Source organism: Denticeps clupeoides, chromosome 5 (assembly GCF_900700375.1).
Source record: "Denticeps clupeoides chromosome 5, fDenClu1.1, whole genome shotgun sequence".
NCBI lineage: Eukaryota > Metazoa > Chordata > Actinopteri > Clupeiformes > Denticipitidae > Denticeps > Denticeps clupeoides.
This window is the reverse complement of record NC_041711.1, coordinates 22,319,763-22,332,988: the sequence shown is the minus strand read 5'-3', so window position 1 is coordinate 22,332,988 and position 13,226 is coordinate 22,319,763. Positions and strand designations below refer to the sequence as shown.

Here is a 13,226-nt window from a genome sequence, read left to right as displayed (position 1 = left end):
CAGGAGTAGCAAGTAAAAAAAAAATTTAGACGCGACATAAAAAAAAAAACAATTAATTAGAATTAATTTCCGGCAGAGGCTACAGGCTTTTCTGTCGATTCGCTGTTTAAAAAAAAACGCTTCGCTTGCGACCCCTGAGGCCACATTTCAAATCGCGAAAGTGAAGCGCGTAATTTTTGGCCCAGTGCGGTTTCCGTTCCCCGTACCCTTTCCCCCTTTCCTGCAACCCTGGATTAAATTCTCTAACTTTTAGTTGTAAAGTGTCTTCCGCCGCGGGTGCGAGTTGTGGGCTCCGTCGCTCCACAATGTTCACCAGCACCGGCTCCAAGGGTCTGTGTAAGTAAAGAGTAGCAATTAACGAACGCTGTACGATCCATTTGCTCCAGCCCTCCTCTCCCCGGGTACAGATTTTACCAGCGAATAGTCGCACCTTCATTCATTTATTCCACGTCTGTGTTAATCCGACCCCCCAGTATACCGTCACCTCGGCATTCTAGTTCCGGTTCGAGCGAGTCTTTCTGCCGAGAACTGGCTGTCACGGGACCGGCTCGTTTATAAACTGTCCCAGAAGCAGAAGGAAGTACAGCTCGTTTCGACGTGAAGTCGCCCCGTCCCACACACGGACTCTTTCGTCGCCCTAACTGGCGCCCTTGTTCGGGCAGTCATCACTTCACCATTAGTAACAATAACAACATCTATTTTCTGTGGATGGTTAACTGAGCCGAACATGAAGTGGCAGGTTAAAGGTTAAGCGTTTCTTTTGAGCATTTCCGGCTTTTCACGTCGCCTTTTCCTTCACAAACTGGGGAATATTACATGTTACATGCTGTGGCCGCCCACGGCTTCGAATGCTGTGACTGTGTTAATAATTCTACACAACACACTCCTACGTCACAGTAAACGGAGTATAAATGGACGCCAGATGTCAGGCTTCGAGTCAGTGAGATTTTTAGGCTTTTGTAGTTACCCCTTAACCTGATCTGTCATTAAAAAAGGGGATCCCATTGAGATTTGGGCATATAATGCTATACAGGTCTGTCAGTTTTCATGATTTGTGTTATGTCCTAGAAAAGTGTAAGTGCCCTTTAGAGCTTGTTCTACAGTTTGTTCTACGTCTCCAGATTTCCCAATGCCTTTGTCTTGATGTGCAGATAAAGCCCCTCTGTCCAAAAGCCTGCTGCTGGTGCCCAATGCCCTGGCTGTGTTGCTGATGCTGGTTCTGCCCCAGTACCAGAATCTGTTTGCTTATAATCTGCAGGCAGCAAGGCAAGAGCGACAGGTGAGATGCCCTCGAACCCAAAAAAAAAAAAGAGAAGATTTTTTGACTCTCCTAGCCTGTAACCCATGTAACATGTTCACAGGTTTGGAGACTCATCTGTGGCCGACTAATCTGTCTGGACCTGAAGGACATCTTCTGCAGCAGTCTGCTTATTTACAACTTTCGCATTTTCGAGAGGAGGTTTGGTAGCCGCAAATTTGCTGTGAGTTGAGCTATGAGTTTCTTACCGTAGTTCTCATCGTAGTTTTTCTGTCACAAATACTAACTGTTCCTTTTCTAGTCATTCCTTTTTGGGACCTGGATTCTCACAGCTCTTGTGGATTTCCTCTTGGTTGAAATCCTGCACACCCTGTTTGAGTTGCAAGTGGATGTGTTACCTTCTGGACTGTGAGTATTCCTCTCCAAGCTTCCTGTAGCTTACGGAAAACTGTAAAACTAGTTCTACTGAATGATGTTCCTGTGCCCTTTAGGGTACAGAGACTCATTTCTGTCATCCAGACCAAATGCAGATGTGTGGTTTAGTAGAAGTAAAAGGGCCTCACCAAGGGACTGTTTAAGTCAGGTGTAGATAAAAGTGACGTCTGTTTGATGTTAAAAGTGATTATGCCTTGCATGTAGGGTGTGTATTTTCACAAAAAAAAAAGTAGACAGCATGGTTTTTACCTCATTGTTTATAAGATACAGCCAGAGATACGCTTATTGATGAAATGTCACTTTCATTCAAGAGTCTTGAGATTTATTGTACAACAGTATACAGTGTCTTGAAATACTGTTTCACACAGACCCCCTGTGTGAAACAGTTTGAACAATCTGCTCACAGGAAATCAGATATTTATCACACATTTCAACATGTTCATGCTTCAGCATTTGCAAATGTCATTGGGCATTTTTTTGTCATTGTATTGGAAGGTTTCTTTGAGTATTTCTTTACTTTACTGGTGCCAGGACTTGAAGACCTGCTACTATAATGTGCTTTTACTCTGGCTGCTGAGTATTTAAAAGAGATTTCAGCAATGGGAAGGTGGGAATAAATTCTGTGGTTTTAGTTCTGTGACTATATCACTGTCTGCTTCACCAGATTTCTTTACCATACTGATGCAGATTTTGTATTTGTATTTCTATCCTGAATCCTGGGGTTATGATCAGTAAACTGTCAAGAAGGTCTGCTGTAATGCTGCTGCAAGTCATCTGTTTGAGGAAGTGTGATATCTGAGTCTTTTCCTTTTCATGTTAGCTGTGAAACCAGTGGCTGTTTTTTTTTTTTTACCAATGGGGCTTACAATGAAAATGCAAATATTTGCACACAACTTTAATTTTAAATGTGAACACTTAAGAACATTAAGGACATCAAAAAGTTTCCACACACCCAGTGTTGATGAGGTATTTCCCCACCAAACATGTAGTATACATTATTAGATTGTCTTGTGCAAAATGCCATCGATTTTATCTTGTAACCAACAACATTATTTTTCCCCAGTGAGTCAACTTTATTTCTAGAGCTCTTTAACTGCACCAATGTGCTGAACAGGCATTAAAAAACATACAAATATCCACAAGAAGTACAAAGTAAAATACATGGACAGTAAAAGCTAACAAATAAAAAATAATATATAAATAAATAAAAATTGGGCAGGCTGAAGAAAATAACATAGCTTCAAACCTTTAAGAATTAAGGAGGGCTGAAGAGAACAATATAAAAATATATGGAGAGTAAAACTTTAAAAGTCTGGGAAAGCTAAAGAGAAGAGTTTTAAGCCTGGATTTAAAAGCAGACATTGTAGGGGCACATTTACTGTCAAGAGGTAGCTGGTTCCAAAAGCAGGGTGCATTAATTGGAAAGGCTCTGTCACCCTTCTGCTTAAGGTGAGATCAGGGACGTGGAGGAGGGTGTTGCTGTTCGATCTCAAGGATCTAGGAGTTGGCTGAAAATGACTAAGATCTATTCTGTAAGAGGGCCTGTCCACTTAGAGCCTTAAAAACCATCAATAACATTCTAAAATTAACCAGAAACCAGTGCAGTGACTCAAGCACTGGTGTAATGGGTTTCCTCTTTTTAGTACCCGTCAGCAAGCGCGTTGCAGCATTCTGGCCCAGCTGAAACCCTGATAATAGTGACTGTGGGAGACCAAATTAGAGAGCATTACATTAGCAATGTAATAAAATCATGTATGGCCTTCTCAAAATCATTAAAATGTGAAAAGGGCTCAAGTTTAGCTGAAAGTCTCAGAGGACTTGACTATAGAATTTATCTGAATGTCCATTTTAAGATAATCATCCATGATTACACACAGGTTCCGTACCGTGGACTAAACGTAGGATTCTAGGGAGCCGAGGTCCAATTTAGGGTGATTGTTGGTGGCATTGGGCTTTTAAAATGAAAACCTCAGTTTTGCTTTCATTAAAATGTAAAAAGTTTAAATCCATCCATTCAGTCAAGTAATGGTTTTAAAAACTGGTATGTGTCCATTTTAGGGGCAGGTAGATATCATCGGCTTAAAAATGGAATGAAATGGCATGTTTACATTTATGGCATAATCAGTTCTGGTTCACCAGGACTCAAACCATGAATACAATCATTTTATACACTCTGTTGTAGTTTTTCTTTCATAAGTCAGGCTATGAGAAAGCTATAATTTAGTCCAAGTTTAGACAGAGAAGAGACTAGATGATGTCTTCCTTGAACTTTCAGAGGTGGCGAGACCAGACAAGCAGTACTGGAGGGTCGGAGAGTGTGAAGTGCAGTGCAAGGTATAATAAAGGCTCTGAGGTAGGATGGTGAAAACCCCATGTTTGGGTTTGTAGGCCAGAATCAGTATTTTGAATCTGATGCAGACAGCTACTGGGAGCCAGTGGAGGGAGCATAGTGGGGTGGTGTGAGAGTTTGGGAAGGTTGAAGACCAGTCATGCTGCTGCATTCTATATTAGTTAGAGGCTGGATGGCATTAGACCTGCTGGAAGGGAGTTACAAATATCTAGTTTTACTAGGGACTGAACAAGTATCTAGGTGGCCTGTGTTGGTAGATAAGGGCGGATCCTTCTGATATTGTAGAGATCAATCTACATGAGCGGGAAAGATTGGTGATGTGAGTGAGTTGATGTGATGTAAAGTTATTTTCTTAAAATGGTTCCTAGTGGTTCCTAGGGTGGTAGTAGCCTAGTAGGTAACACACTCGCCTATGAACCAGAAGGACCATGTTCAATCCTACTCAATACCATTGTGTCCCTGTGCAGGACACTTAACCAGACTCGACACCCTTTTGCTCCAGGAAGGACTGTCATTGTAACTACTGATTTGTAAATGCTGTAAATATAGTTGTGTGTGTGTGTGTGTGTGTGTGTGTGTGTGTGTGTGTGTGTGTGTGTGTAAAGAAAACAGCAGAAGGCCAAGTACAGAGGCCTGGTGGACCCCATAGTGAACAGGTGCCCAGGAGGATGTACAGTCATAAACGCTGACAGAAAAACTTCTGTCAGACAGGTAGGATCTAAAATACTCTAGTACAGTGCCTTTAATACCCACACAATGCTCCAGTTGGTAAATTAATGTTATGGTCAACCGTATCATATGCTGCTGTAAGGTCCAGCAGTACGGGAATCACCAGAATCAGCAGGTAATCATGAATGTTAAAATAAAAAGAGGTTAACCGCCAGGTCGCTAACCCGCTCTCTGATCCGGGTGCGTACTGACTCAAGTGACTCACGCACCCGGATCAGAGAGCAGGTTAGCGCTCCACTCAAGTGACTCACACACCCGGATCAGTTTAGTGAGTGACTCAGAGGGAGCCGAATCCTAAAAAGGATCCGAGTATTACAGCTCTAGTAATTTCACAGTTCGAAGACTCGTTCTCGCCCCTACAGTGCAGGTATACATCCGCGCTAGGTATACAAAATAAAAAATAAAGGTCTTTAGGAAATAAGAAACTAAAAGACACAACAAAGAAGAAAAATACTTATAAATCTAGTGTAACCATTTAACTCCGGCACAATAGCTTGCGTAGTATAGACCCAGCTCCCAACCCGACTTTGTGAATAGATTAACGGCGATATTTTTTTTTTATCACATGAAAAGACTCACGTTAACGCAGCATGTTAACGCCGATATACACACACACACACACACACACACACACACACACACACATTGACAGCCCTTAACACTTACATCTGAGTTTATTTTGCAAGTTTCATAAAATCTTATAAATTCTTATGTGAACAGTTTCAAACTGTTTTTGTCTAGGCCTGGAACCCAAATGTAGGCTGTTCCTTGACATATTCTTTAGTTCTTTCAAATGAAGCTTAGACAATGTGAGGTCCAGAAAAGTACAAACTTAAGGAGTGTCCTGAAATTCCCCAGCACATCTTCAAGGGTACGCCAAAAACCACAACAACCTCTTGCCATCTGCAACCATTTCTCAAAGATGGTGTAGTTCATTCTGGGGTCCTGCTTAGATGTTGAAAGTGAACAATCCAAAAAAATTGTACATGGAATATCAATTTGATTATTCATTGAGAATTTGTAGGCTGTTCCGAAGACTGCTCAACCGTATTCGATGGCTGTTGGCACTGTCACCCTGGATGTAGCTGGAGCTGTCTCTTGACATGTGGGAGGCACTATAGATCTTTCCTTTCCTTTTCAGTATACTCAGCAACTGCCGCTTATAGCCTTTGCAAGCAAAAAAGTAGACAAAGGGGTCCAAGCAAGAGTTGAGGTTCATGAGGCACACTGTGATATGCAGGGAGACCTGAAAATATTGTAGTTCTGAGCAGCTGGGCTGGTATACCAGCTTGCGTATCATGAACTGCAGCAGATCAATGTGGTAGGGTGTGAAACACACAAGGAACACCAGAACCACCCCAGCAATGACTCCAATTGCCTTTTGGCTACGTCCAAGTTTCTCGGTCACAGTGTTGTCCCGGGCCAGACTACGTAGTTTGTGCCAGAGCACAGAATAGCATGTGAGTATAGTTACTACTGGGATGCCATAGCCCAGGACTACGGCTCCTATTAGCATGTATGGCAGGCCTGGAATTGCACCTTCAAAGTTGGGATACTCCATGCAGGTGATGCTCCCGTCGGGCTCCTGGTGGATCATGGGCATGGAGAGGAGCGGCAGTGTCTGGGCAAGCACCAGCAGCCACACTGTCAGGCACACAAAACGCACATTCTGCACCTTTCGCACGTTCTGGAGCTTCCCAAAGTGTCGTGGCAGCACAATGGCAATGAAGCGGTCCACGGCCAGGCAAGTCATGAAGTTGACACCGGCGTATGTGTTCAGGTAGAATAGCAGGGACGTTATCTTGCACAGGGTCTCCCTCAGAGGCCAGTGAAATCCCAGGCCGTAATAAACTGCACGCAGTGGCAGCGAAATGGTGAACAGAATGTCTGATGCTGCCAGATTGGCAGAGTACAGTGTGGTGGAGTTTATCTTTGTCCGGTGGGTCACGATGACATAGAGAGCCAGCATGTTTCCCAGGAAACCCACAATGAAGACAAAGCTGTAGTAGATGGGGATGAGTACTCGTGCCACGTGCCGATGGTCATACAGCCCTGTGCAGTTTACACCGGTGTCATTGATCCCAGACATGCTGTTTTCAGGTTTTTTTTTTTTTTTGTTTTTTTTTTGAGAACAGGAAAGGTCTTTAGTTCTGTAGGGGGAATGTTCACAGTGAAATCAGGCTAGATTTCTGTTGATTCACTGACATTGCTATACATGAACATACATAGACAGAACCATTATTAAATAAACAAAACACTGCTTTTTCGAAGTGTTATTCTAAGAAAACATTTCCACACATGTGGAATCACATGTACCTGACTGGTTTTCAAGTGTAGCAACACAAGTGTTCTTCACAGGAACCGTTTAAGACAGACCATATCTTGATCGGATATCTTAGTCATTACTGCAGGCAGTTTTTAAAAATCCGCTGGTGAGACACCACTGGCGTGTAGTGCACAGCAGCATGTTCTGAACACGCGTCCTCCCCACTCCTTTTTTGCATTACAACACGAATCTCAAGGAATGTTTTAAACCTGTAAGTAATGTCATTTTATATGCCTGTGCACACATATTGCAACATGAAAAGCACAGGGTCACCTCCAAGAAGACTGCAAAGCTGTAATCATATTTTAATTCACACATTTCCTTGAATCAGTTAATAAACAGATAAATAAACATATTACTATTTCAGTTTAAATGGCAGTTTTTTTTTTTCCAATCAGCCATGATGTTGGCTTACAAACTTCAAAATGAGAGAAGAGCTTGCACATTTCTTGAGCATTTAATAGCATGCATGTCCGCACACATTAAACAGTAAAAGAAACTCACCAGCACAACGAAGGCTTGTCTTACTGGAGCATTTTTCAGATGCTGCTTGGGGACTGCTTCAGTTTGTCATGAGTGAGGCAGATGTTGAAATGGAGAAGTCAGATCCAAACTGACAGGTTTCATCGGGGTATCCACTGACATCATTTCCTTTGCCACTCCTTCATTTCCCTTTTCAGTCCTGCTATTGTTTGGTGTAAGGGTGCTCATGAGACTGAGAGGGAAATGAAATCATTTGTGGCACTGCACGTTTACCTCCGAAACTTTGTCGCGATTGGCTCATGACTTCAACTGAAATAATTTAGGAAGCAGAAATTCTTGGCTTCACTTTCAAATGGCCTGGGCTCATTGTACCTCAGTCAACTCAGGATGCCTGTCTCCACTGGTTTTGTTCCAGAGGAAGACCATTGACATTCCTTCAACACATTCGTTTTAATAATACATCTGCAATAGTTAAACTGTATGTACATGCAGTATTATAGACCTAGTAATTAGATTTGCACTATAGTACTTTCCTAAATAGTTCCTCTCTGAGTTCCATAAATGGTTAAGAATGTTTTTATATGCATATTGTGTTCAAATGCACGGTTTCAGGCAGTTGCTGCAGTGGTTGGGTATTTTTAATTGACCTAAAATGGTCTGCTCCTCAGATATGCAGTGAGTCTCTCTCTCTCTCTCTGTCCCCCTCTCAGGTTGGGCACTATCTTTGCTCTTTTTGTGCCTTTTTACTGCACTGTTCCTCGGGTCCAGGTCACACCGCTCTTGGGACAGATGTCCGTTACCAACAAAACACTTGTCTACGTTGTTGGCTTTCAAGTGAGTGGGGTAGTTTTATGCTCTCTATTTATAAAAAATTAGTGCTTTATGCTTCTGTGACTTTTTTTTTTTTTTTTGGTCAGTCTATAGTGATTTGAAAGAGGATGTCGGTTGGCTGTCGTGTTTGAAATGTCAAATTATTTCCATGTATCATTTTTTTTTTTTTTTGTTCTTCTTTTATCTTTCATAGCTCCTGACCTCCAATGCTTTTATGTGGCTGATCGCTCTTAGTGGACTTGTGAGTAAATTCTGCTACCTCATGTTCCATCCCACACGCTGTAGGTGTAGGAAATTCACTAGTAAATACTGTCATCAGTATCACACAGAAAGCAGAAACCACACAGCTGAGCTTATGGTATTATTTTACATTCATGTGAATGCACACCTTTTTCCTGTCACAATTCCTTTGTGTCTTGCAAGTAGTTTTATATTTTTAGCTTCCCATTCCCACAATTAATGGAGTTCCTTCTACTGTTGTAGCTCTCAGGCCTCCTGTACCACTGTAATGTGTTGCGGGTACAACAAGTGCTGTTTGTCCCTGGCTGGATGGCACACAGTGGCTCTCTCCTGCTGGAGCCACTGTTTACCAGCTCTGAGCCCACCGTGGAGGCTGCTGTTGGCATGGGTGCCACCCTGGACATCCAGAGGCAGCAGCAGATGGACATGTTGGACCAGCAGCTGATGATGTCACAGTTGGCACAATTTCGTCGGAACCTGCAGCCACCTCAGGTACTGGCTGTCCCGTGAAGATGTTTAACCCTAAATTGTCTGGGTAGTTTTAGCAACATGGCACTGTGAGAGAGCCTGGGGTTTGTAGAGTTGGATAGTTTCATTAAGTATCATCAGTTACATGACACTTATTATTAGAGGTGGTCATAGATTAATTTTCTTAATCTAGATTAATCTCACTGTAATCTTGGAATTAATCTAGATTAATCTATATTTTAGATTAATCTAGATTAAAATGGCTCATTTGAATTCTGCCGAAGGCATTCAGAATATGTGTGCTACCCAAATAATGACTAAAAGTAAGTCTTTGAGAACGGGTTTCTCAAGCCAGGTGGCGCATTAGACCAGGGGCTCATCTCCTGTTTCCAAAATGCATCACAAACTGCTTGAGAAAGCTGTTCTACTATGATAATTGGTTATGAAAATAAATTATGTTCAATAAGATGTACTTGTGTTTAACAACTGTTTATTCAGTTAAATAGCTGCATCCATGTTACCACGTCATGTTTGATCTGGTAATTTCACAGTTCGAAGACTCGTTCTCACCCCCTACAGTGCAATTCGGCTAGGTATACATCCGTGCTAAAATATCAAGGTGAAAGTCATCATGGTGTAGCGGTTCTTCTTCTGCATTGTGTAACTTTTTGATTTCGTTTCTTGAGTCTTTAGAAAATAAGAAAATAAAAGACACAAGAAAGAAGAAATATACTTATAAATCTAGTGTAACCATTTAACTCCGGCACAATAGCTTGCGTAGTATAGGCCCAGCTCCCAACCCAACTTTGTGAATAGATTAACGGCGATATTTTTTTATCACCCGATAAGAGTCTCACATTAACGCAGCATGTTAACGGCCCACCACTACTTATTATACAAGTCAACAGCTTTGCTTGGTTCACACCAGTTGTGTGTGAGTTGATGTTGATCATTATTAAAAAGACAAACCTATGTGAGATCAAAATGGAGCTTATTCCTTCACAGTGATAACACTGTCTTTTGTGCTGTTTATATGGCCTTTTTCTTTCTTTTTTTTTTTGTGTCATCATTGCTGTCATTGTGTTGTGACAAACCACTGTCTGCAATGCAAGCATAAAAAATTGTGGTGTTCTCTCCCAAAGGCTGGTCTGCTGAACTGGAGCCAGTTCTTCCCATCACTACGTCAGAGAGTGCAAAACCACCCCGCTGTGTTTCCACAACCCCAGCAGCCTGGACAGTCCCAGCCTTCAGATAACACACCTATAGCTGAAGAGCAGGTGAGGGGACAGTGTTCACAAGCATCCGTGCAAAGACCAGCGTAGTGGAGGCTGAGATAATTATAATGAAATCCTAATTCCTGCTGATTGACAGTACAGTGCAAATAAAACTTGATCAGCTGAATTTTGAGTCTTGGTTGTTGGTTTTTCATTCAAAGAGGGAACATTTAATGTGAGTCTTTCTTGAAGCTATGGCTTTGCTCAATCAGACATTACTAACTACTTTTTAATTTTTTGTGTATAGGTTGCCAGGCTGATGGAGATGGGTTTTTCTAGGGTAGATGCCCAAGAGGCCCTCCGAGCTTCCAATAATGACATCAACATGGCCACAAACGTCCTGCTCCAGCTCTGAGGCTAGCAGACAGAATGAGAGGTAGAGGAAGAGACAGTGATAGAGGCAGAGGCTGATGCTGAGGTGAGAATGGAAACATTTCCCTCAGAAGTTTAAAAAACATGCCAAGATGGAGGCCTGTGGAGAACAGCACACTGAGCTGCTGAGATTCTTGCGGTTAACAAGGGGACTTAGTGACTATGGTCCTCAGGTTCAGTGCTTCCTAGTCCAGATTTGGATGAACTGCAGACAGACATCTCAGGGTTTGTTCATCATGTTTCCCATTCTGATCATCTCAAATACCGGCTATAATGGGGTGTGAAACATAAATACATTGAACGTTTTACAAGAAAGAAACCTGGAGAAATACACTAAAGAGTACATGGACAGTGTACAGTATTTGTTTTATTACAAATAACAAAAATTGTGGCTGTATGATTGGTGTATTAAATATTTTATGTATTTTGTGTGTATATAAGACATTTTACTTTAAAATATAAATTGTCTGTACAGCATTTGTCTGTGTGTATGGGTCTGATTAAATATACGTTGTTGTCATTCTGTGGAAATCAAAAGAAAAAAATATATTTAATGATTGTGCCTACTGTGAATGATTATTGAGAAATGATAAACTGATATTAAGCTATTTGCCCTTTTGCACTGACCCAGGCCAGATTTCCATATCTTAACACTCCATTACATTATAGGGGAAACTGAAATTGCTCTTGCAGACTCTTCTATATTTATTGGTTTCTAATTAGGTCCCACGTAGAGATGACGCTGTACTCAGTCATTTCTTTGTTAGATGTTTTGTTTAACCCTGGGTGTTTGGTTATTAAGAATTATTTAGTAGGCAATTTTGTAAGGTGTTTCTATGTACTTTAGTTGTCATTTTTCCATGATTTAGAGTGAAAAGGGGAATAGGATTGTGTGTTATAAGACAACCACCTAATGATATGCTGCTGAAATATATGCAGTGTTTCGGCACATGGCCTGACATCCTCCAATAAATTCTACCTCTCATCAATCTGACAGTCCTGGATTCATTAAGTGGGGGGGTCACTATAGGACATGCCACTTGCGTGGCTATGACAACAGGGGTTAAGATCATAACCTTTCGTTCTCTTTCATTCAATTCACTCGACATCTTGAGTGAATCACCCCGATTGCTAGGCCAGTAACGCATGTACACATAATGCACACTTCATGAGGAACAGTGCCCAGGATGCTGCCATCCCTCTTGTGTTGTGCGCCACCTTCAGGAAACTGTGTGCAGGCTGGGTGTACAGAGAGGGCATGCAGCTCACTCACCCGCTTGGCCTTAACCGGTGCAAGAAACAGGGCTGGCTTATAGGACACTCTCAGCTCTACCTCTGCCAGAGGCTTAAAAGTGACCAACTCCAGGGGGCACGTGTGGACTGGTGATTGGACATCTGACCCCCTTCATAAAGCAGAACACGAGGGGATGAGATCCCACTAATGCCACCCCACACCTATGTGGCAAGCAGAAATCGCTGCCAAATACACCTTAATAGTACACATTAATAGACCTTGAACTGGTCCAGTAGCTTGTGTTTGAAAAAGAGAGCACTGCAGAAACAGGACTCTTAGGGGAAACAAGGTGACGTTCAACAGTGGACTGTGCCCTGGCACTCTGAATAGTGGTGATCATGTTATGTTTTATGAAGATCCAAACTCATGCATGTAGGTACTTACGTGAACTCAGAAGAATACCGCGAGTGAAGAGGTGAGGAATGAGGGACTGGATGGGCGTGGGGGGGGGGGGGGCTTTATTAAGCTGGGGCAGGGCCCCTCCAGGTGGATTTTGGCAGCAGGACAGCTGCTGAATTCTGTGCAGCTCAGCGCCTGGCCCACCTGGCATTTTGTACTCTTAATGATATCAGTGTTCCTGAACATTTACAGCATTTATTCAAAGCTCTTTGATGTCACTATCAGTAAGAACATTCTGACACAGGTTGAACAAGATCTGGGCGAAGGATGCTAAATTCTGTTGGCATGTATAAATTCTGTTGGAGATAGTGAAGACATTTGACACAGCAGTGACTATGTTAGAGCCATTTCTGTGGTGAAATGGAATGTAATTATCCAAATATGTAATCATAATATTGCATTAATAGTTGTGATGGAATTTGAATTATTTGTTTGAATATTGTTTAATAATTATTCAGTTTAACATTTGCAATTGAGTGTTATGATGGTGTGATGCATCCTGATTGGCCTCTGAATGGAGCCCGTGGGATGCACATGAGTCTGTAGAAGCCTGAAGCCAGAGGAGCACCACAGTCATTTAACCATCATGTATTTATAGAAAAAGTTGAGGAATGTATATTTTGTTTTGTAGTATTTTTCATTTACAGTTAAAAAAAAACAGATATAATGGAAAGTTTGGACTTATTTTTTGGACCGTGTCGCATGTGAAGAATCTCCAGAGGTTTGAGGCTAGAGAGTGAGTCAGTGCTGCACTCACAGAAGACATT

At 41.9% G+C, this 13,226-nt stretch overlaps 2 protein-coding genes across 3 annotated transcripts; one reads left to right on the top strand and one right to left on the bottom strand.

Annotated features, from left to right (window-relative positions):
• The first annotated feature begins 208 nt into the window (after nt 1-208).
• Nucleotides 209-10,761, top strand: ubac2 (UBA domain containing 2). 2 transcript variants are annotated; one of them, XM_028981538.1, is made up of 9 exons: nt 209-336; nt 1,152-1,279; nt 1,362-1,481; nt 1,560-1,666; nt 8,292-8,415; nt 8,606-8,653; nt 8,896-9,144; nt 10,263-10,397; nt 10,642-10,761. In XM_028981538.1, exons 1-9 carry the CDS (start codon nt 306-308, stop codon nt 10,747-10,749), a joined length of 1,050 nt encoding a protein of 349 aa, XP_028837371.1. In that variant the 5' UTR covers nt 209-305; the 3' UTR covers nt 10,750-10,761. The 2 variants fall into 2 exon arrangements, with proteins under 2 accessions (XP_028837371.1, XP_028837372.1); XM_028981539.1 differs by lacking the exon at nt 209-336 and adding an exon at nt 499-746.
• Nucleotides 5,428-7,683, bottom strand: gpr183b (G protein-coupled receptor 183b). Its single transcript, XM_028981537.1, has 2 exons — nt 7,603-7,683; nt 5,428-6,922 (listed from the first exon to the last, which is right to left on the bottom strand). Exon 2 carries the CDS (start codon nt 6,859-6,861, stop codon nt 5,776-5,778), a length of 1,086 nt encoding a protein of 361 aa, XP_028837370.1. The 5' UTR covers nt 6,862-6,922; nt 7,603-7,683; the 3' UTR covers nt 5,428-5,775.
• Nucleotides 10,762-13,226: the final 2,465 nt, after the last annotated feature.

Excerpts from the sequence above, each read along its gene's own strand:
- ubac2 (XM_028981538.1), top strand. The coding sequence starts at position 306 with ATGTTCACCAGCACCGGCTCCAAGGGTCTGT. Across the intron at positions 1,280-1,361 it reads CAGCAAGGCAAGAGCGACAG|GTTTGGAGACTCATCTGTGG; the intron begins GTGAGATGCCCT and ends ACATGTTCACAG. Across the intron at positions 8,654-8,895 it reads TGATCGCTCTTAGTGGACTT|CTCTCAGGCCTCCTGTACCA; the intron begins GTGAGTAAATTC and ends CTACTGTTGTAG.
- gpr183b (XM_028981537.1), bottom strand. The coding sequence starts at position 6,861 with ATGTCTGGGATCAATGACACCGGTGTAAACTGCACAGGGCTGTATGAC.